The 22,206-nt window shown below is 38.1% G+C and overlaps 1 protein-coding gene across 1 annotated transcript in view; it reads right to left on the bottom strand.

Annotated features, from left to right (window-relative positions):
* COL22A1 (collagen type XXII alpha 1 chain) overlaps nucleotides 1–22,206 on the bottom strand; it is a 2,341,282-nt gene that overhangs the window by 1,034,866 nt on the left and 1,284,210 nt on the right. The window contains exon 17 of the mRNA XM_044067281.1: nucleotides 6,034–6,087. Within this exon, the coding sequence (XP_043923216.1) occupies nucleotides 6,034–6,087 (54 nt within the window). The remainder of the gene's footprint in view (nucleotides 1–6,033; nucleotides 6,088–22,206) is intronic.

The following is a 22,206-nucleotide window of genomic DNA, read 5'->3' as shown; positions in this document are numbered from 1 at the left end:
TCATTTTTATACTTCTCGATCAAAATACGCACTGCAAGAAAAGCAAAAACTCAAACCACGCCTGATGGTTGTCTAAATGACAGTTCCTGCTGATCAACCCTCAGCCTGGTGAGCTAGCACATGATTACGGTTGCCACCTTTTCAAATGGCCAAAGTGGGACATTTTTGGGACACATATCAGATTTTACAGGCCGACACATACCCACGGTCAGTACAAAGGATAGAACTTAACTTGTTTGCCTAAATAAAAGCTTATTCTTGTAGCAGTTTAGTTGCTTATTCTGTTTCTTGTAACATTTAGGTATTTTAGATACAGAAATAACTATTTTATGCAACTATTACATAAAATATGGGACATAATTATGTCCTACAATCTCAGGACATTTGCCATTTTTAATATTTTTTGTCAGGACACAACTGCCCAAAGAGGGACTGTCCCTTGCAAAGTGGGACAGGTGGCAACCCTGCAAATGATTACCTATTCAAATTAGTGCATTTTGTTTAAAAAAATGAGTGCATTTTAAGTGATGTGCTAAGCTTCAAAACTAAAATGATATGGGTCCCAGAATCCATGATATTTCAAAAAGGATATTCTGCATGTTCTAAATAACCTTGCCAGTATATCTGCAATGCCCATGTCCATAGCAAGAGTTCTTGAGAGCTAAAATAATCAAGGTCTCCTTTAGAATGGATGAAAAATATCCATGTACAAAGAGGATTGGCGAGTTCTAAACAGAAAAGGAATAAGGACAAAAATAACTTTCATAATTTAAAATGTGTGATACGCTGCAGTCAGGTGACCATCATAGCCTTCACTATAGTGTGGTAGGCAATGGTTGAATATTGGAGATAAATTAAAGGAAGAATGATGCAAATCCTGCTATTTTGTCTGTTAACTGAACCTTTATCAGCAGTGTTGCATAAAGTATTCTTCCTTCTGCTTGACTGAGCCAGGTACACTTTCATAATTGGCTGTAGACATAGGCAATGGTTGAATATTGGAGATAAATTAAAGGAAGAATGATGCAAATCCTGCTATTTTGTCTGTTAACTGAACCTGTATCAGCAGTGTTGCATAAAGTATTCTTCCTTCTGCTTGACAGGTACACTTTCAAGATTGGCAGTAGACATTTTATGAAGAATGTTATTTATTGACAACTTGTATATAAAAGACATACAAAATCGCCTCTGCATTATGATATATAAAGGGTTGGGGTAGTGCTGGATGAAAAGCTGCTTTGTGTATTGTATTATTTATTTATTTTTTTTTCATTTTTACTTTTTAGTTGTTTCAGTATATCTTCACTATAGTTATATTTGCTCATTTTTCTCAGTCTGTTTTTCATTTTATCTCACACTGAACATTTGAATGACTGCAAGTGAGAAAACATTTTAAAGAGTTCAGTTATTTATTATTGTTTCATTTTTGTTTTGTTTTTATAATGAAAGCTTATCATTCAAAGTTAGTATTAGTAATATACCGAAAGAAGACATATGTGAACCAATGAATTGAGTCATAACAGGAATGTAATATTACCCTGCTTGCGATACCGTCGACTCACACAAAAGAGGTGCTAACGCACAGCATAATGGACAATTAACAGACTCTAATGGTCTTTTTCTCTTTTCTTTAACAGTTGCTTAATTTTTTGTGGCACTGCATGATGCACCTTATTATTTAACAACAGAACTTTATTTTTATTAATAGTATTCACTGATATTCTAGCTTACTTAAAGATTATTCTCAGGGTATATTTCATTCTTGGAAAGTAAACACATTTTGAATCACTGTAATGCCAAAGTATTAAGGTACTGTACTGCTATTGTAAACTCAAGTTTATGGCATTAAGGAGGGATATAGGAAACTGGAAAAAACTGACTGAACAATAATCACAGTTACGTCAGATCCAATTCTGCTATATGTCTTTGCATGAAGTAGCTTGATTTTTTTCCAATAATCCCTTAGAAGCCATTGAACTTAAATGCAGCTGCTCATACTAGTAGTTAAGTAGCATTAAGGATTATGCGGTATTGTTTAGCAATGAATGGTCTAGGTACATTCTAAAATAGCTGAGTCTTCTGTTTCCAGACCATTCACTTATTTCAGAATAGCTGTTAAAAACAGCAGGTCCCAAACATTGGCTCTGATAACTGTAATTATGAATATGAATAACAAATGTGGTGTATGTATGGTCACAAAATTATAAGAGGAAGTTACAGAGTGGCCTGCCAGTCTTGAGTGCTATTACAACTGAGGGAAACTTTTTGCTGCTGTAGACATAGCTAATTTAATATCCCAAATGTGTAACAGGCAGAAAATACTGTAAGTTACTTGAGAGGAGAAACAGCTGCTATGCCATCAAGATAGAGAGTTGGAAAGGAGACCACATCTACTAGACTTCCTAGGAAAAGGGGATGTAGCTCAGTGGTAGTGTGCATGCTTTGCACATATGAAGTCCTGGATGCAATCCATGGCATTTTTTCCAACATAAAAGATCTGTCAAAAACAAATTGAAGGTCATGCTGTTAAATGCTAGGAGCCTTAACCTGAGAATTCCTCCTTGCACTGGAAGATGCTGATGTCTGTGTGGTCATGGAAATTTGGTTCAGGGGTGTGGAGAGCACCCCTGCCTTACCAAGCTAGACCTTATTCCACACATTCTGACCCCAAAATGAGATTGGGAAGACTAAGGATGGTGTAGTCTCTATCTTTATTAAGGATTGGCACACCTCCAGACTGGTTTGCCACCATAACGCATTGGAACTACTCCAGGTGCAACTAACAGTTGACAAGACACCCATCCAAGATATATCCAGCTATAGACCCCCCTCCATGCTCAGGGCACCCATTCCTCTTACTTGGATCTACTTGACTCCATCAAGGTAGCCGCTAACACCCTAATCCTTGGTGACTTCAACTACCCCACCATAGACTGGGTGAACTATTCCTGCACTAATGCACTCACTCAACATTTCCTTGACTTAATCATTTCTAATGCACTGGACCAGTTCATCTCATCCCACACATTCTGGACTTGGTTCTCACCAACATGGGTGACTGCTGCACCAATCCAATAGTATGTTCTTCCCTGGTGAGATCAGATCATCGGACTGTCTTGTTTGAAGTTTCTATCCCAAGCTGTAATCAAGCTAAAAAAAAAAACTTCAAAAATAATGACTAGAACCTCGTAAGGGAGGGTATCTCTAGCTTCATACTACTGCCTCCCCTCAGAGGATGAAATCAACTATGCTGAACAGTACGCCAATGCAGGACACAAGCACCTGTACAACTGCATGGACTGAGCCATTCCCAACAGAACTAAAACCTGCTCCTCAAGGAAACACAAACCTGTCTGGTGGACATCCTCTATCAACAGGCTTTACAACAAAAGGAAGAAAACCGCTGTCAAAGGGTAAAAAGGAACAAATTCCAAACTGGAAAAACTCCCTCCTTAGCCTCAACAGCAAATTATATCACTAGTGAAAACCTCGAAGGCCAATCATGAATTGAAACTAGCCTCCAAAACAATGGGAAACCACAGTGTTCTTCAGTTACATCAGGAACCTCCATGGCAAAGCCCAGGTTTGTTCTGAATTATTATGTAAAAGTACCATTTACACTGATCCTGCTGACTTAGCCAACCTGCTAGCAGATAGGTTCAGTACAAACTTCACCCCCCCCCAGCCCCCTAAAGGCCCATTCACCATCCTCGATACTTTTCTTGCACATCACATCTCCATTGATCAAGTGTTAAAGGCCCTATCTAGCTTCACCATTGAGCACCCTAGTCAACCACATCCTAAGTACAGGCTTCATTCCAGCAGAGCAAAGAACTGCTATTGTCAACCCCTTGCACAAAGGTGGTGCCACTACTGAACCTGGAAAGTATCACCCCATTAGCTTGACAAGTCTGATCTGTAAAGCCATGGAGGATATTACTATGGATCTCATAAACAAGGACATAGGCAATCTCCAACCACTTGACCCTACCCAGTTTGGATTTGCCAAGGGCAGATCTTGCCTGCTGAACCTGGTTGACTTCTTTGAGACTGTCACCAAGACCCTGGATGAGGGAAAGTCAGTACATACAGCTTACCTTGACTTGGCCAAGGCCTTTGACGCAATCCCCTACTCGGCTAGTAGCTAACACACTTTGGTGTAAAGCCTTGTCTCATCAGTGGGTGGCCATTTGGCTCACTGACAGGTCACTCAAGGTCAAAATAGGCACCTCCACCTCCGATAGCAGACCTGTCACTAATGGAGTTCCCCAGGGATCTGTCCTCAGGCCCCTACTATTTTGCATCTATTTATCAGATGTCCAGGTATAGACAAAATGGCCTGTGGCTGACCAAGTTTGCAGATGACTGTAAGTTGGGTACTGTCATTGAATCCCCAAATGATGTTAACATACTGCAAGAGAGTCACACAGCAACTAATGACTGGTGCCAAAGTCATGGCCTCAAGCTAAATGCAAAAAAATGTATCATCATACCATTTGGCAGAAACATGTTCCGTACTGATTACCAGGTTGATAACAATTTCACATTTGATCATCATATAGCAGCAGTGGTCAGAAAAGCCTTTTACCTGGTTCATCTCATAAGTAAAGGGATTGCATCCAGAAAAAAAAGGAGGTTATACTCCTCCCTCATTAGACCAATAATTGAGTATAATGCCGCCTTCGGTATGTACCCCTCCAAACATCTGCACCAGCTGGAAAGACCACAGAAATACCTCACAAAGAGAATCCATGGCCAACAACATCTGTCCTATACAGACAGGCTCAAATCACTATCACTCTACTCGATATCCTACATATTGTTCAGAGGTGATCTGTGTCTTGCCTACAAAGCAGTCTCAGACCCTACCGTACTAGAGATGCTCCATATCCATAAGTCTAACTCCTAGCGCATTACCCACTCAAAAGGCCTATATCTAACATGCAACATGAACAAAACCTGCTGGAGAGACAAGTTTGTCTCCCAGAGCCTGCCCTGTCTCTGGAATACACTTCCCATACACATCAAACAGAGTACCTCTCTGAACTTTTTGAAGTGCAACCTTGATGAGTGGATGGGAAGCCACAAATTTGTCCCAGGGGTCCACCTGTGTCCCTCACTGACAGAGCTGACAAGTACTGACTGATGTTTCTCTTTAAGGATAAATTCTTGGCTAGTCTTGTAAGGGCCCCAGCATAGTAACCTTCTATGATCCTATGAAACAGACAGAAAAAATAAGAATGGTGGACACCAAAACCACATGTGCAAGTCTATATAAATAAGTTATTAAACTGAAAAATGGGGATTTTGCAAAAAGCAGTGGGCATAGGAGGGTAGAATATGCATTTTCTACAGGTATAGTTGATATGTTTTGCAGCATCTGTAATATTTGCAAAGTCAGACCATTAAAGGTTTGCACAGCCCTTGTATTCTACCAAATAACATGCACCTTTGGAGCAGTGTGAATCTAGTCACTGCATATACTTCAGCTGTGGGACAGTCCTAGAATAACATGTTACCAGCTACATCATTTATTTGAATGCCCTAATATCACTGCAAAGTGAGAGTGATATGTACTCCTGTAAATATTTATGCCAGATGAGGCAAATCATATCATTGCATGTAGTGTAAAACAGAGCACTGCTACTGTGCCTCTGTGGGGTAATAAGACAGCAAATTAAACTATGTCCTATTACTGTGGAGTAACTCCAAGACCAGAATTCAACCAAATAACAGAAATGGTCTGATGATTGTCCCTTAAATAAAATACATGGGAATTGTTAGCTTTTCTGCTTTGACCTTTCATGGTACTAATTGACTTAACTCAAGAAAAACAAGATAGATCTACAAAGAAAAAATAGATACATCTTTTCAAAAAATTATACTGAACAAATGCAGATAAATTTATCATTCTCTATACTTTCAGGTTTGCCAGATTCTTAACAGCAGTCATGCATTGCTAGATTATGGAGTCACATGCAATAAATATGAAGTAATCCTTCTCAGATAACGGTACTGTTTCTTTGTGCTCACCTTTTCCCCTTTTACTCCAGGAATACCTTGAAGTCCAATGCTTCCCTTGATGCCCTATAAATAAAATAAGCAGCAAGATAATAGTTTTAGTTAAAATGTAGGCATGAGTCCCTATATAAATGTCGTCAATGAAAAACATACATTGGTTAGGCTTAGAAAAAATGTCATTGTACAACAGACAGAAGTCTCGGTGTCAGAGTTGTGTTTAAAATGGGATTGGAGGTGGAGCCATGTGATTCAGAAATATCCCGCCATTGACACAATTTTGTAGAAAAATCATCATAAATGTTTTACACTGATTTCTGGTGCAAACAACTGTGCTACTTAGTAAAATGCAAATTGGCATATCCTTGTTATTCAAGAAGCAATGTAATTCTAAAATGAAACAGAAAGACCAGCTTCATGCCATCAGTTTATGGAAGACAACCTACTATAGCAACCCCAGTGCATGAGTATCCTCCTCATGCTAGCATGTTCCCTGTGTGTGTGTGTGTGTGTGTGTGTGTGTGTGTGTGTGTGTGTGTGTGTGTGTGTGTGTGTGTGTGTGTGTGTGTGTGTGTGTGTGTGTGTGTGTGTGTGTGTGTGTGTGTGTGTGTGTGTGTGTGTGTGTTGGCCTGAGGCCCATCATACAATCAACAGCACTTTTTTGAGTGCCAAATAATCAGAAAGAAACAGATGAAACAACTTATGCCTACAACTGAGTTTTCTTTTTTTCTCCACTGTTGTGCAATCTTGAAGTAGGTATATTTAAGTTTGGGGGTCTGGGGGGGGGGTCCTTCCATATGGGGAGTATAGAGAGGCTTGCCACCTGCAAAAAAATGTTACATATAAGGTTCATCAAAAGTTCTTTCATCCATTTTCTTTTGATTGATTGGCACTTTATGCAAAATGTGGCAATCAATTGAAGCATATCTGTGAGTTTTGTTTTTGTTGGGGACAAGGTATGCCATTTGGTACTGCAGTAGTATCTGTTCTCTATACCTGCAGCTTCTCTCTTTGGCTTGCTTTGTGTACATCTTGGTTACTCTAGCTTATTCAAGACCAACAACTCCATGACAGCTTAGAGGTATGCACAGCAGCTATGTAATACAGCTGCATGCCCTGGTTAGGTGTGGTATACTGAAATAATTTTTGTGGCACTTAGTGTACAAGATTAACAGTTTGATTTCTTCCAGACCCAGAGACTCACCAGACTCTGGAATAGACTGCCCATACATGTCAAGCAGAGCACCTCTTTGGCCCTCTTCAAAAGGAACCTTGATGATTAGATGGGAGATAGGAAATTCACCCCGGGGATCACATCAGTCACCCTGCTAGACAGGGGTCCAGGGAAGTAAATACTGTGGCAAGAACTAGCCAGGGAATTGTTATGGCTAGGCTTGTATAGGCCCTAGGGCCGATAGCCTAGTACCAACCTTTGAACCTATGAACCTATGAACCATCTCCATTTGCCTACTGAGTGACTCTGAGTAGGTCACTTAACCAGATGGTGCTGCTGAGTTGCGCCTGAAAAGAGGCACTTGTGTCCAGTGGGCCTACCCTGTCAACAAACAAATATACATACAGATAGATAGCTTGGTTGATATATCTGTCTATCTATCTATCTATCTGCCTTTAGTATGATGTCAGTGGTTGGAGGAAGATTATTATCATCATCAGTTAGTATTCATTCTACACATTAAGGAAGTGGGATGGGATTGCCCACAGACAAAAGTCATTACTTTAAACATACTGGCAGGTGAGAATGATAAACCCTAAGTGATGAGTATCACATTAAATAGTATAAGATGTGGAGAGAAGATTATATATATATATATCAGAGAGGTGGGAGCAGTGGGGTGACCCTAGACATATAATCAAGGCATATTACATACTGGACAGCACTCTTCTTTGGCATCCTCAGTATGGTTTGATAATGCTGAGGCATATTGGCAAACATAGCAGTGGACAAACATACATTGCCAGTAGAAGTTATAAATCATTTAGAGGATAGTGCAGTAGTCATGCCTGTGGCATAATGTGACGTGTCTAGTGTGGTCTGTGCCATGTGAATACCTTCCCATAATCAATAAGATACATAAATAAAAACAGTAATTCTCCAGCCTACAGTCTGGATACCTGTTTATTATATAGTTCATATGCATATTGCCAAATCCTTGATTAAGTAATTAACTGTGAATTTAAAGATAAAACTGATGAGCCATCCCTCTCATTTGTCCTAGATTTTGCTGAATGACTAGATTTTTGCATAAAATATTTGGTCTGTTCATCATAAAAATTGTCATTTTCTGGTAAGTTATTGATGACTGAAGTCAATAACTAATGACATACCTTGAGTTTCAGACTTCATATCTTTGGAAAATGCATGCAAATGCAAAACCTGTTATTCTAAGAACTTTATAAGTTTATAAGAGCAATATTTAAAATCTGTCTTTGCCATCCCCCTTATTTTTTACTTTGTTCTGATTTCTTATGCTCAGATGTTGAAAGGTATGTTTCTGAACTTAACATCCAAACTGAAATGCAGACATAGGCGGTATAAATACTAGCATTGAGCATAGCTGCTCTCTTCCTTCACATTGGTAAAGATATCTGATTTAGTATTAGCAATCAGGGGTGCTCTATCAAGTAAACTCAATGGTATTTCTAGTCTCTAGTAAGAATTCCCCAAGTATCATTTAACAAAATGAAGGGCTGCACTGATTCTCTTACTGAAAACCTTACTGCACAGATGCCATAGAATGATACCCTTTAAAACAACAACAAAGAATGTATTATTTTTCTTTGTCTATTCTCCCTTCTAATTTGCAAATAGTTATTAAGGCATTGTATACGGCATTAAAAAAGTGTTAACTCCTTATGACAAGGTCATATAGTCTGACATTTTGTAAAACCTGCGTTCGGGCAATATGATCAGTGTTGTTTCAGACTGCAATGTAGGACCATACCTCTCAGCCTCTAACTGCACAAAATCTGGACAAAGACAAAAGTGATGGGGGAGACAAATGCCTGAAATCAGGGACAGATTTTAAATATTGCTCTTACAGTCTACTAGAATAGCAGGTTTTGTGTTAGCATGCATTTTCAGAAAGATATGAAGACTGAAACTCAAATACATGCCACTATTTAACTGATTCAGATCTCAATGATTTGCCAGAAAAAAAAACACGTTTTATAAGAAACACACAAAGAATATGAGGCAAAATCTGGAAATTTGAGGGAAACGCGTATGACTCTAACAAATACCAGCATATCTAGTAATGAACATAGATCTTGTAGTTAAAGTCTCCTTCTACAAGATACAAAAGGAAATATAGCCTTAACATGCCTCATGTTGTAGAGTTTTCTTAAGAATCTATTTTTTTAATCCTGCACTGGTGGGATAGACAAATAAGGCCCTGACTACAGTCCATTGTTGGCAATATAAATATAAATAGTGCCTTGGGCTCTTTTGATGGCTCAGACAGGGAAGAAGGGCATCCCCATCCCTATTGGGGGGGGGGGGGTGCATGTGATTGGGGCACACTTTTATCGTTTGGTTTCCCTGTTGGAGACCAGTAAAGTAATCTCATGGTACTACCTGAGGTTGGGTGAGACATACTACTGACGTCAGCCCTTGGGGAAGTGAGGGGTGGTTCAGGACTGATGCCCATTTGTACACCCTGCCCTCATGGTGTTACTGGGCATTTGCAGGCTGGAAGAAAAATTATTAGGAGTAAAACACTCCCTGACAGCAGTATGCATTAACCCACATCCCTTGATCCCCTCACTGGTCCCAACATGTGTCAGTATTAGCTTGAGACAGGGCTCAGATGGGTTTGGTAGTGCCAGTGGATGATGGCAGAACCTGGGACCAACTTAGTCAACTATGGTAAGCCAAAAAGAAATTAATACATTTTCCTAGGCATAGCTAACCTTATTTTCACTACTGACACCGTTGTTTTCTACACATACAGCATGGAGGCGGGGAGGATGAGCTATACCATATGGAACCATGTCATGCAGCACATGAATGAAACTTGTTTATTTTGGTAACATAACCATAAGAATTAATGTGACTATTTCCTCAGTACAACATATCAATAATAAACAAATTTCTTCTTCTTCTCTTTGTGACCATTGACTTTATTGCCTGCATTCTGCCCCACCTGTTTTCCTACTTTCCTGCCTTATATTACAGCCTCCTCCTCAGTACAATTTCCAGTTTTTTTATCTACTTGTTCATCTGACAACCTTTGAACACCCACAGTCTTATACAACTGGCTAGTGCACTTTCCCAAAGAATCTTCTTTCCTTCTGATATCTTGTGGAAACTGCCATGAACACTCTAATTTGACTGTCTATCATCTGCAGGCCTTACACCTGACCATACATGGATCAATCACCCTGCATTCTGTGAGTGGATACCAAGCTAAATAGTCTGTCCATGATAACAGATTATAACACCCTGGTCCATAACAAACAGCAGAAATACTATGGACTTTCTAGGACACTGACCCTATTCATTGACCCTGCTACCTGTTTAACTGATTATAAGGAGGACACCTTGCAGCTTATTCTTCATCCTGAATTTACTTTTGATTGTCTTTAGTTTGTCCATGTTTTGCTGTGCTTTTTACACCTCTTTTCCTTACTTTGAACACCCCAAGTTACTGTTTATTGTCTGCTTTTCCAATGTACCCTTGTCCCATTAAATCCAATTTTTCTTATTCCTGTCTCTTTGCTGTATGGACTCTTTTCCTTTTTCATTTGTTTCTTTATTTATTTTTAAGTCTGTAATTATTTATCTTTTTCCCGTCCTCTAAACAGCATCTTAAGGAGGAGTGAGGGCACCTTGTGGGCTTGGACCCTTCTTACCCCATAGCTGCTAATCCGTTTGTAAATGACTGACATGCTGCAACCCCCATCTTCTGAACTCTGGATGTGATAGGACAGGCTCATCTTTCTCTACCTGTAGGATTTGAGCTTGACAAGACTTGGACAGCTTAGCACCTAAAACTTTCCCAGACCACTGACTGTTCCATTTTCCCATTGCTATAAGCAAGGAAAAGACCCTCATCTCCACTTCTCTTTTACCATGTATAAGTGCACTAACATCTTTTTCATGCTGCCCTTTATTTTAGGAGTTGTATTGTTTTTTCAGCACCTGTGCACTCATAGTCATTGCTTATCACTTAATATTTGATTTTAAATGTAAGGGTTTTGTTACCTGACTTTTTCTCCCACCATGTTCTTCTTTTTGATGGTTTTGCGTGTCTTAGGGACAGTTGTTTCTTTTTTTCTCAGTATATTTCTGCTAAGATTTGGATTCCTAGAGAACAGTGACATCATAGTTAAGACTTCAACCCTAACCATTTGGGAAGTTTATCAGATGTATGCAGGTACCTAAGCAAGTTTTGGGGGTCATAAATACACTTTTTAGGCCTAGTGTATTGCATAGGTTTTCATGTCTGATGCAGTTGTTAATTACCTGATTGACTAAGAGACCTTCTGGGCTCCAGTGCCAGTCATTGTCTTAGTTCAGTTTAGTTCAGACTCTTCTGGCAACTTTAGAACAGGCCAAGTTTTTTTCAGGACTAGCTAGACTTTACTGGTCATGTTTAGGAATAGACCATTTTTTTCCCTAAATATTTTTCTTTCGTAGTAAATACCATCTTAGTCTTGATAGATCTGAAGAGGTTGACATCGATCTTAATGTGATTTGCTTTGGGCTCCTTGGAGTTGTTTCTTAGTTGAACAAAGCTAGTTCACTCTTTGACCCTCTTAGTAGCCTGGTTTTATGCCCTGATCGATGATCTTGTTTTTGTGTACTTTATAAGAAAACAAGGGAAATAGGTAGATGCTGATATTGGCCTGTGTCTTTTTTTTCACTTAACCCTCCTGGGGCACATTTATTCTCATTATGTATTGAATAAAACATTTCTTCCTTCTGTTTTCTTTTTGTTGGGATCGACTCTGTTGATTTCTACCTCATATGCTGCATTGAATTTGATGCCAGTCAAATACAGAATTCTTCTTCTTGGGCCATCCTTTCCATATTATGGTTACTGTTGAGATGCTTGGTATCAGTCTCCTCAAAGGCTTTAACCTGGACTCCAGGGCCACAAATGTCTTCTTGACCCCAAGCTCAGTACCTGGACTATCAGCACTTGTTGCCACCTTGACATTGATCAGTTTGACAACAAGGAGGCCGCTCCCTCTGAGTGCCTTTTTAGACTCAGTCTGTTAACACTAAACTTGCTTCCAAGTCAAGTCCATAGATACTGGGACCTTTTCAGAGTTGTCCTGGTTAGTATAGGATGCTCTTTGGTAACATGGCAAAATTTTGGTGTTCAGCTTTTTGTTACTGATAAATGTTTCAGTTAGAGATGACATTCTTTGATCCTAAACATAAAGAGGGTTCTTTGTCTTGGGAATGACATTATTGTCATTCCCAACCTTGAGACTGTGTCACAGTTGTGTGAGGAAATCACATCAATCACTGAAGGCACACTACTATTGTATATTTATGGAGTCTGATAGCTTGTCTCCAATTACACTGGTCTCACCAGTACTATCCTGAGATGTACTTGTGGATTATATTTCGTATGACCCTATTTGTGTACCTTCCCACAGCAAGCATCTCAGCCTGCAATCCCTACCTCTAAGGGCAGTATAGAATTTAATTTTGGCCTGATTTGCATCAGTTATGTCAGCACAGGGATGATGTTTTTCTCAGCTGTCTTCAGTCCTGACAATTATTGAAACTGACTGATGACTGTGTTGCCTACTTGATATGAATCTTATACCAGCTAATCTGTCTGTCTTTCCTTCAAATGGTGTACATTCTCAGAGCTTAACATGTGCTTGTTCCTCCAGCTGTATCCTCAGGGAGTGCTACTTTATATGCACATATGCCCATCCTTATCCCATGGTCAGGTGTCCCTACTTAAGTGTTGCAGAGCCTATAACTTAACATAGTCTAAAGTTATTCAAAATTTCTCCTCCTTCTCCTGGTGAGGGGATGGATCAGTTCTGTAGTTAGGTAGATCCAAGTTACATCTGGATCTTAATCATATTCTGCCATATTCTAGAGGTGGTGCTGTTTTACATGTAGATTGTGATCCTCCCTTGCTATTCTACAAGGAGTTGTCCCTACTTAGGCTTTGCACAGGACCTATGGCTAATGTATTTTACAGTTTTCCAAAATCTGTCTTTTTTTCTTATATGGACAGATCTGTTCTATATCTATGGAATTATAATTACACCTGCCCGTTATCAGTCTTAAGTATTCTTCAGTTTATCTAAAAGCTCTTGATTTATTTCCAGTCCTGAATGTGGTGGGGTCCTTCTGTGGAGATCCTCTCAGAATCCTTATACTTGCAAGGAGGTGGAATTACTTATGTAATCATATATTTATATACATATATTTCTTTATATATTTGTGTATTTACCGCTCCCTGTTTTTTTTTTTTTTCGTATACAAGGACTGAGTGGTTCTTGTAGCTCAGCAAGGTGACTTCTACCATCACTGCTGGTTCCTCCTCATTGGTGATGAATCTATCAGCTTCAAATCTATCTAGTAGTTTATGCATCAACTGATTATTGAGACTAGACCACTTTTCCTCTGAAGTTACTGTACAGACTCACTGTCAGGCATTCTTTATGGAGAGATGAATGCTTTTAGGTAAACTGAAGAATATTTCACTATAGTTAGACATGAGACTATTTACTTATCTTGTTACTATTTAGACATTTTAGGGACATTGACGGATTCACTTGCCTGGTCTATATGCAAATGTGCACCAAGACTGCTTCCTCATCATGCTATTACAGCTACATATTCAGTTGACATAGTCCAATGATATGGTGTTCCAGTCTGTCCTCATAGGTTCATAGGTGTTCCATTCTGTCCTCATAGACTCCAATCTATTTCAATGCCTACAACAACTGCTGCTATCTATGTAGTTCTCTTCCTTTCAGTTTTGAGGAATGTGGATTTGATTCTTGAACTGTCCTGCAATACCTGCTTCCTGTCCTGTGGCAACAAACCTTCCAATTTGTCTTTCATCCCTTTCTTAAAATGCCTTGACCTGTAGGTTTCTCAAGTCTAGTATCACTCATGCATACACTCTCCTTGGTTCTTTTTCTCGAATTCAGAAGTTATCCTCTCTGAAGCATCTCTCCTCAGAGGTGAAGTTATAAACAGGGGATTGCCACATAGTCATGCTTAGATCTGAGATATACTTTCCTTTATTCAGGAGATAGGCCAAGGACCGTAGACTAGAGTTACATCACTATGGATTCTTCCTCACACTAGTTATTTAATTACTATCTATGAGATCTCTAAATGAGGGCAGTGGGTGCCATTTCTCTAGCGACATGTTACCCTTTTATGGAATAGTCTGCATTGTTTTCACCTTCTGTATCACATTCATTTTGTTGTTTATAGTACCTAATTCTTGCATATCACTCATAGTAGCCTTTGATTTTTTTTGGCACAGTAAATTGTCATATGTGGTTGCTTCCTTCTTTCCTTCCTTTCACCTCCCATGTTCTTCCTATGGGTGGGGCATCATTAAGGCTTTTAGGGTCTTGTGGGGGACTCTTTCTACTCATCTGCTTCAGATTTATTTTTTTGAGGATGACCTAGTCATTGGAAACTTTTCCCCTGACCATACTTTCTTTAATCTTGACTTTCTGTGCCTTGTTTTATTTCTGGCATATTCAGGGAGCATGATGTTCTATTAACTGTTTAATTTTCCTTGTATAATAGGGTTTTGGCCTCATTTGGGTGCCATTTCTCTAGCAACATGTTACCCTTTTATGGAATAGTCTGCATTGTTTTCACTTTCTGTATCACATTCATTTTGTTGTTTATGGTACCTAATACTTGGATATCATCCATAGTAGCCTTTCATTTTTTTGGCACAGTAAATTGTCTTCCTCAACCCATCGCACAAAACCCTAATTATCAAGAATTCAAAAAACTCTTAAAACTCCACCTATTCTATCATTGGCTCTGCTCCAGCTATTCTCCGGGCTAATTTTATACAGGTTCCTTTACTACATTCAACTCCCATTTTTTTTCCCCACATGCTACCTTGCATATAGGTTGCCACCATTTTCTTACTACCCAATGGGATAAAGGTGCACATGAACCTATAATCTTCTCACCATCCTATTACTTTTGTGTGTCTCAAGGGTAGCACCTCACTGTAATAAATCATCATATATTTTGTTCACTGTTATTTAACTATACTTCTGTAATATAGAATCCAATGCTATTTGCAAGTTTTTTACTGTGACTGCATTTGAAGATGTATTGACTGTATTTTGTAATGTTTTCCATGCTGCTTTTAGCCTACTTAGCATCATGTCTGTATTACAACTTCCTATCTCTAATCCTGTATCTTCTGTAATATGTGTTATATATATCTCTATGTTTATATTGTTACTTGTATAGCTTTTTTCCCAGGTCTTCACTGAAAATGGGCTCCTAGCCCAGTCGGACATCACCCGTTTAACAAATACATAAATAAATAAAATACATTTACAGATCCAGCCATACAATCACTTTGACATGATAAACTCCAAAAAGACCTGTTAACACAATTCTTTGTTTACTATAAATAAACATCTTAACCCAAATGAAACTAAATTTGTGATTTTTAGCACCCACCACACACTGTCAAAGAGCTATAATAGTCTGCAATATTGTTGTGCTGACCAAAACAACCTCCCCACTGAGACCACTACCATCTGTATTTACCTGAGAATATAGCTAGAACAATCACTGAGCTTTCAGGTCTGTATTTATAAAACCATTTAAAAAATCAACTATGTACTGTTTTGGGCCCATATGATGTCACAACTTTTTTCTATTCCAGCCAGAGCCGCCATAGGTAAAGGTATATTATTTGCCAGGCCTAAACACAGACTACCACTAAAAGCCATAGCATCTAACAATAACTAAATGCTAAAATAAAATCTTTCTCTTCATTTCCTACTGCACCAACCAAGAACATACTTCCTCTTTATACAAAACTTTTACTAGCTGCTTATAAAGCAAACAGCCAACCTCTTACTAGGTTCACTTGTATTTGAACTGTTGCATAAGAACACTCTTACAACCCCCTCCATCAAATACATTCCTTTCACCCCTTCCTACGGCCACACGCACTACTTTCAATGAGCATCAATGTTGCAAACACCGAGAACCTTCAGGGAACCAACCACGGTTTCTGTCTTATCCTCCAAATTCTGACAATAACTCTATTTAGCTTTAAGGATCTCCACATGCATATCAAATTCAGATCCCAGTTTAAAGCCCACCTAGCAGAGCCAATGCAAATACCCTACTAGATGTCGCTTCACTAAACACCTTCCATTCTTCCATACATCTGGCACCTTAAATAAGGCGCTGCAAGGCTCACCAGAATAAAATCCACTGTTTTATTGATCGCACGCAATATTAAAAAAAAGTAAAGCACATCCAGAATGCATTAACTGTATCACCGCATTTTCCTCACAAAAACTTCTTCAGATGAGCATACCAACTTCTGAAACCCCTTTATATACAGAAACATCCCCAATTAATCAATTAACAAACTGTTATACTTTTAAAAACACAGTACAAAAAAACTATATACAGAAAACAATGAAACGCTAAGTACAGAAGTGCATGGAAAATCATTTGTTGGTCAAGCAGAAATCTTGTAAAAAACATACATTATTTACAGTTTGTAAAAAATTGTAAACAAAAAATAAATATTTAAAAATATTTAAAAATACAAAATCCATGTAAAACCACATGTAAAACACTGTTGTGTAGGTCATACAAAATGTTAAACAACACCATCTACTGGACAGTCACATAATTTAAAGTTTAGCTGACCCTGAAGGTTCTCATTCAAACCAGGATACCTAGTAGCTTCAAGAACTAGTTGCCAATACAGTTCCCTGTATTCTAGGCGTGTTTCCCTAGGGCCACCCCTAGGATCAATGGGCAATATGTCTATTACATAAAAATAAAAATTAGCTCCTGCACAGTTCAAAGTATGTTTATACAGATAATTATTACTGTTCATCTTTTTTATATTGTACCTGTGTTCATACATTCTTGACTTTAATTTTCTCTCAGTTTTACCTATATAAAATGCTTCACATTTGTCACACAAGGCTAAATAAATAATTCCATTAGTATTGCAATTAGCAGCACTATTTGTCTTAAGTCTGTCTCTACTTTTCAGATCAACCATCTCTCCAACTTTTGACATAAGGGCATTGGGCACAACAACCACACTTGTATGTGCCCCTTTTATTAGAAAGGTAAACACCTGTCCTAGGGGTACCATTCTCAAATGTTTTTTAATACAGTGTCCCCTTCTGTAAATGCACTTAAAAGGCTTATCAAATATATACTACAGGTCTGATGTACTAGCAAATCCGTTCCATTCTCTTTCTATAATGTTCCTGGCCAACCCAGCATCCCCGTCATAAGTAATAATCAAAGCACTGTTGTACCCATTATCAACTGTCCTCTCCGATGATTGAATATTTTCAAGGCCCTGATTGTCACTCCCGAAAATGGGGGCAAACCTAGATTTTCTTGCTTTCAAAACTTCATTATATACTTCTGCTAGAAGCTTTTTTGGGTACCCCCTAGCCCTGAACAAATCCATAAGATAAGCAATTTCATTAATAAAATCATTGTCATCTGAGGTCATTTTGGATATTCGAACAAACTGACCCTTTACTACCCCTTTCTTCTGGTGATGTAGGTGTGCACTGGTATAATATAGGTAAGAGTTCGAAAATTTTGCTTTTCTATAAACTCTAGTTTTGAACTTCCCTCCAGCCTTACTGATACTGAGGTCCAAGTATCTCATCTTGTCAGAATTCATTTCATGAGTAAATCTTAAAAAATATGTGGTGCTAGACAAATAATTAAAGAAATCTAAAACCTACTCTCAGGTTCTACCCAAAAAAAACAAATGTCATCCAAAAAACGAGCATAAAAATTCCAACAACACCTGAAATCACAATTGAATACAAATTTCTTTTCCCAGTAGGAAAGTATAATGTTAGCATATGTGGGGGCACAATGGGCCCCCCATGGCAACACCTCTAAGTTGTTTAAAATACTCGCCCTCAAAAATATTAAATTATTCTTTATAATCACATCCATTAAGATTAAACATGTTCTAAAATTGTTGTAACTTATGTCATTAATATCACTTAAAACCTCTTCTAACCATTCTAAACCCAGAGTGTGGGGTATTGAAAAAAATCTATCACATCAACCGTGATAAAAGTAAGGTTGTCACAATAAAGGCCCGAATGCAGTTTTTGCAAAAGGTCCCATGAGTCTTTAAGTACATTTGTCCCCCCCTCCATGGACAATTTTTTAAGCTTAGAATCCACAAATGTAGCTAAGGGGGCTGTTATGGAACCTTCAGCAGAGACTATTGGCCTCAAGGGTGGGTTGCCTACATCCTTGTGGACCTTGGGGATGCCAAAAATTGATGGATTCCTAGGTTTCTCGACATGTAAAAAATTGTAAGTATCATTGTCTATAAGCCCTTCAATGAGCAAATCATTTAAACATACTTGTATTCTTTTGTAAGCAATATTTACTTCGTTCCGAGAAACCCTCATATACTGGTTGATATCACCCAAAATTTCAATCATCTTACCTTCATACGTGATTTTGTCCATTAAAACTACACCCCCACCCTTATATCTGGTTTCATAATTTTTAAATTCTTGTTACTTCTGCATTGTTCGAGTAAGTCTCTCTCTCTTCCCTATTAAGATTCGGAGTCACTTTGTTTCTATTTATGGCTTGCCTTAACTCGTTCTCCACCATACATTCAAAATTCTTTAATTGTGGATGCAAGGGCGGGTTAAAAGTGCTTTTCCTGTGCAAGGTGGTGTTGTGTGAGTTGGACATTTCTTGACCATTAAAAAATAGTTCTAGATTCATTTTTTTGTATATATTTAAAATCCACCAATAATTTAAACACATCACACTTTCTTCTAGGGATAAAAGAAAATCCCTTTATGAATAAGTTAAAATGACCATCCTGCATGTCAATGTTACTATAATTAAAAATGTTAAAATTGTTATAACTTATTTTGGGGCCATCCTTAACCATTCCGACCCCAGGGCCTGTCTCTAGTGAGCTCCCCGTTGTCCTGTCCAGGCATTGTACCTGTAACTGACTGGGCCTTTAGTTTTCAACCTTTCTGACCTCCGGGGAAAAGAAAAATCCGGGTTCATATTAGAAGAAGAAAACCCTAAACCGCGAACGCTCACATGAGCGAAAATGCCGGTGATTGAAGTTGCTATTGTGGGTGACTGTGGCCCCCACACCCCCACTAACTATATATTCTAACTCCGAGGTAGCACTGCAGTGTGGAAAGGGAAAATATCCCACTCCTCATTGTAACATGACCCCGGAATCCCACTTTCGATTCCTGGCATTTTTGCTCATGTTAGCGTTCGCGGTTTATGGTTTTTGTTCTTCTAATATGAACCCGGAAAATCCAAAGGGTCCTGAATGTTAAAAGGAACATCATTGACCTGCTCACCAAACCCACCATCATGTACGTTTTCCCTGTATAAATTGTCATTACCATAAAACCTAGCCCCCTGCCTAGGTTTGGGATAGTGCACACTCTTTGTATTCATTGATATCTCTATCTTTTTCATCTTTCTAACATGCACTTCTTTACATTTTAAATCAATATTCCTTAACAAATCAAAATATTTCTCCTTTTCACCTTCAATAGTATACATTAAATCACTGATAATGTTGTTGTTGTTATGCTCATTCACATGGAAAATATTGTTCATTTCATTTTCATTGTTTTTAATTATAGCTCTCATGACATCAAAACCACATTTGTCAAATGCAGCAACCACATCTTTGTGAAAATCAGAGCCATTAGTAACATTGTTTGGATATTTGCACACCCTTAAACCCTTAGGTAGAATATTTAACTGCAAACATTGCTTTAAATAGTCATTGTCCATTTGATACATCTTATATTTAGTTAAATAAATGTCAAGTTTAGCAAGGTTGTTAGCATAGTATCATTATTGTTGTCATAACAAGGCATTTCACCTACGAAAGCAAATTTGTGGTCTAAAATGTCTTTAAAAAGTCTCTTGTTACTTGGCTCTGAAGGTTTTCAGTCACTTGCCTGTGGCTGCTACCAGCTGCACCAGCTTAGACGGTAGTTTCTCTCCCTCTTCTTTCCATTTGTTGGGTTTGAACACATTGTTGGGTTTTAAAAATATTAGGAAAATCAGCCCCCTTAGCTAAATTTGTAAATTCTAAGCTTAAAAATTGTCCATGGGGGGGGGGGGGGGGGGTGTACTCAAAGACTCATGGGACCTATTAAAAAAAACTGCATTCTGGCCTTTATTGTGACAACCTTACTTTTATCACGGTTGATGTGTTAGATTTATTTTCTTCAATACCCCACACTCTAGGTTTTAAATGGTTAGAGGTTTTAAGTGATATTAATGACATAAGCTACAATGATTTTAGAACATGTTTAATCTTAATGGATGTGATTTTAAAGAATAATTTTATATTTTTTGAGGGCGAGTATTTTAAACAACTAAGAGGTGTTGCCATGGGGGCCGATTGTGCCCCCACATACGCTAACATACTTTCCTACTGGGAAAAGAAATGTGTTCAGTTGTGATTTCAGGTGTTGTTGGAATTTCTATGCTCGTTTTTTGGATGACATTTGTTTTTTTTTTGGGTAGAACCTGAGAGTAGGTTTTAAATTTCTTTAATTATTTGTCTAGTACCACATATTTTTTAAGATTTACGTATGAAATAAATTCTGACAAGATGAGATACTTGGACCTCAGTATCAGTAAGGCTGGAGGGACGTTCAAAACTAGAGTTTATAGAAAAGCAACATTTTCGAACTCTTACCTATATTATACTAGTGCACACCTACATCACCAGAAGAAAGGGGTAGTAAAGGGTCAGTTTGTTCGAATATCCAAAATGACCTCAGGTGACAATGATTTTATTAATGAAATTGCTTATCTTATGGATTTGTTCAGGGCTAGGGGGTACCCAGAAAAGCTTCTAACAGAAGTATATAATGAAGTTTTGGAAGCAAGAAAATCTAGGTTTGCCCCCATTTTCAGGAATGACAATCAGGACCTTGAAAATATTCAAACATCGGAGACGTCAGGTGATAATGGGTACAACAGTGCTTTGATTATTACTTATGACGGGGATGCTGGGTTGGCCAGGAACATTACAGAAACAGAATTGAACAGATCTGCTAGTACAGCAGACCTGCAGTATATATTTGATAAGCCTTTTAAGCATTTTTACAGAAGGGGACGCTGTGTTAAAAACATTTTCTAGAATGGTAACCCTAGGACAGGTGTTTACCTTTCTAATAAAAGGGGCACATACAAGTGTGGTTGTTGTGCCTAATGCCCTTATGTCAAAGTTGGAGAGATGGTTCATCTGAAACGTAGAGACAGACTTATTAAGACAAATGGTTTTGCTAATTGCAGTATTAATGGTATTATTTATTTAGCCTTGTGTGACAAATGTGAAGCATTCTATATAGGTAAAACTGAGAGAAAATCAAAGTCAAGAATGTATGAACACAGGTACGACATAAAAAAGATGAACAGTAACAATTTTCTGTATAAACATACTCTGAACTGTGCAGGAGCTGATTTTTATTTTTATGTAATAGAAATATTTCCCATTGATCCTAGGGGTGGCCCTTGGGAAACATGCCTAGAATACAGGGAACTGTACTGGCAACTAGTTCTTGAAGCTACTAGGTATCCTGGTTTGAATGAGATGGTTTCATTGAAGCCAGTCTTAAAGCTTAGGTCAGCTAAACTTTAAATTATGTGACTGTCCAGTAGATGGTGATGTTTAACATTTTGTATGACCTACACAACAGTGTTTTACATGTGGTTTTAGAAGGGTTTTATATTTTTAAATATTTTTAAATATTTATTTTTTATTTACAAGTTTTTACAAACTGTAAATAATGTATGCTTTTTTACAAGATTCCTGCTTAACCGACAAATGATTTTCCATGAACTTTTGTACTTATTGTGTTTCATTGTTTTGTGTATATAGTTTTTTTGCACTGTGTTTTTAAAAGTATAACAGTTTGTTAATTGAT

This window comes from Protopterus annectens, chromosome 3.part1 (genome assembly GCF_019279795.1).
Source record: "Protopterus annectens isolate FY-2018-M chromosome 3.part1, PAN1.0, whole genome shotgun sequence".
Lineage (NCBI taxonomy): Eukaryota > Metazoa > Chordata > Ceratodontiformes > Protopteridae > Protopterus > Protopterus annectens.
The sequence above is the reverse complement of the archived record's forward strand: the minus strand, read 5'-3'. Positions and strand labels throughout refer to the sequence as shown.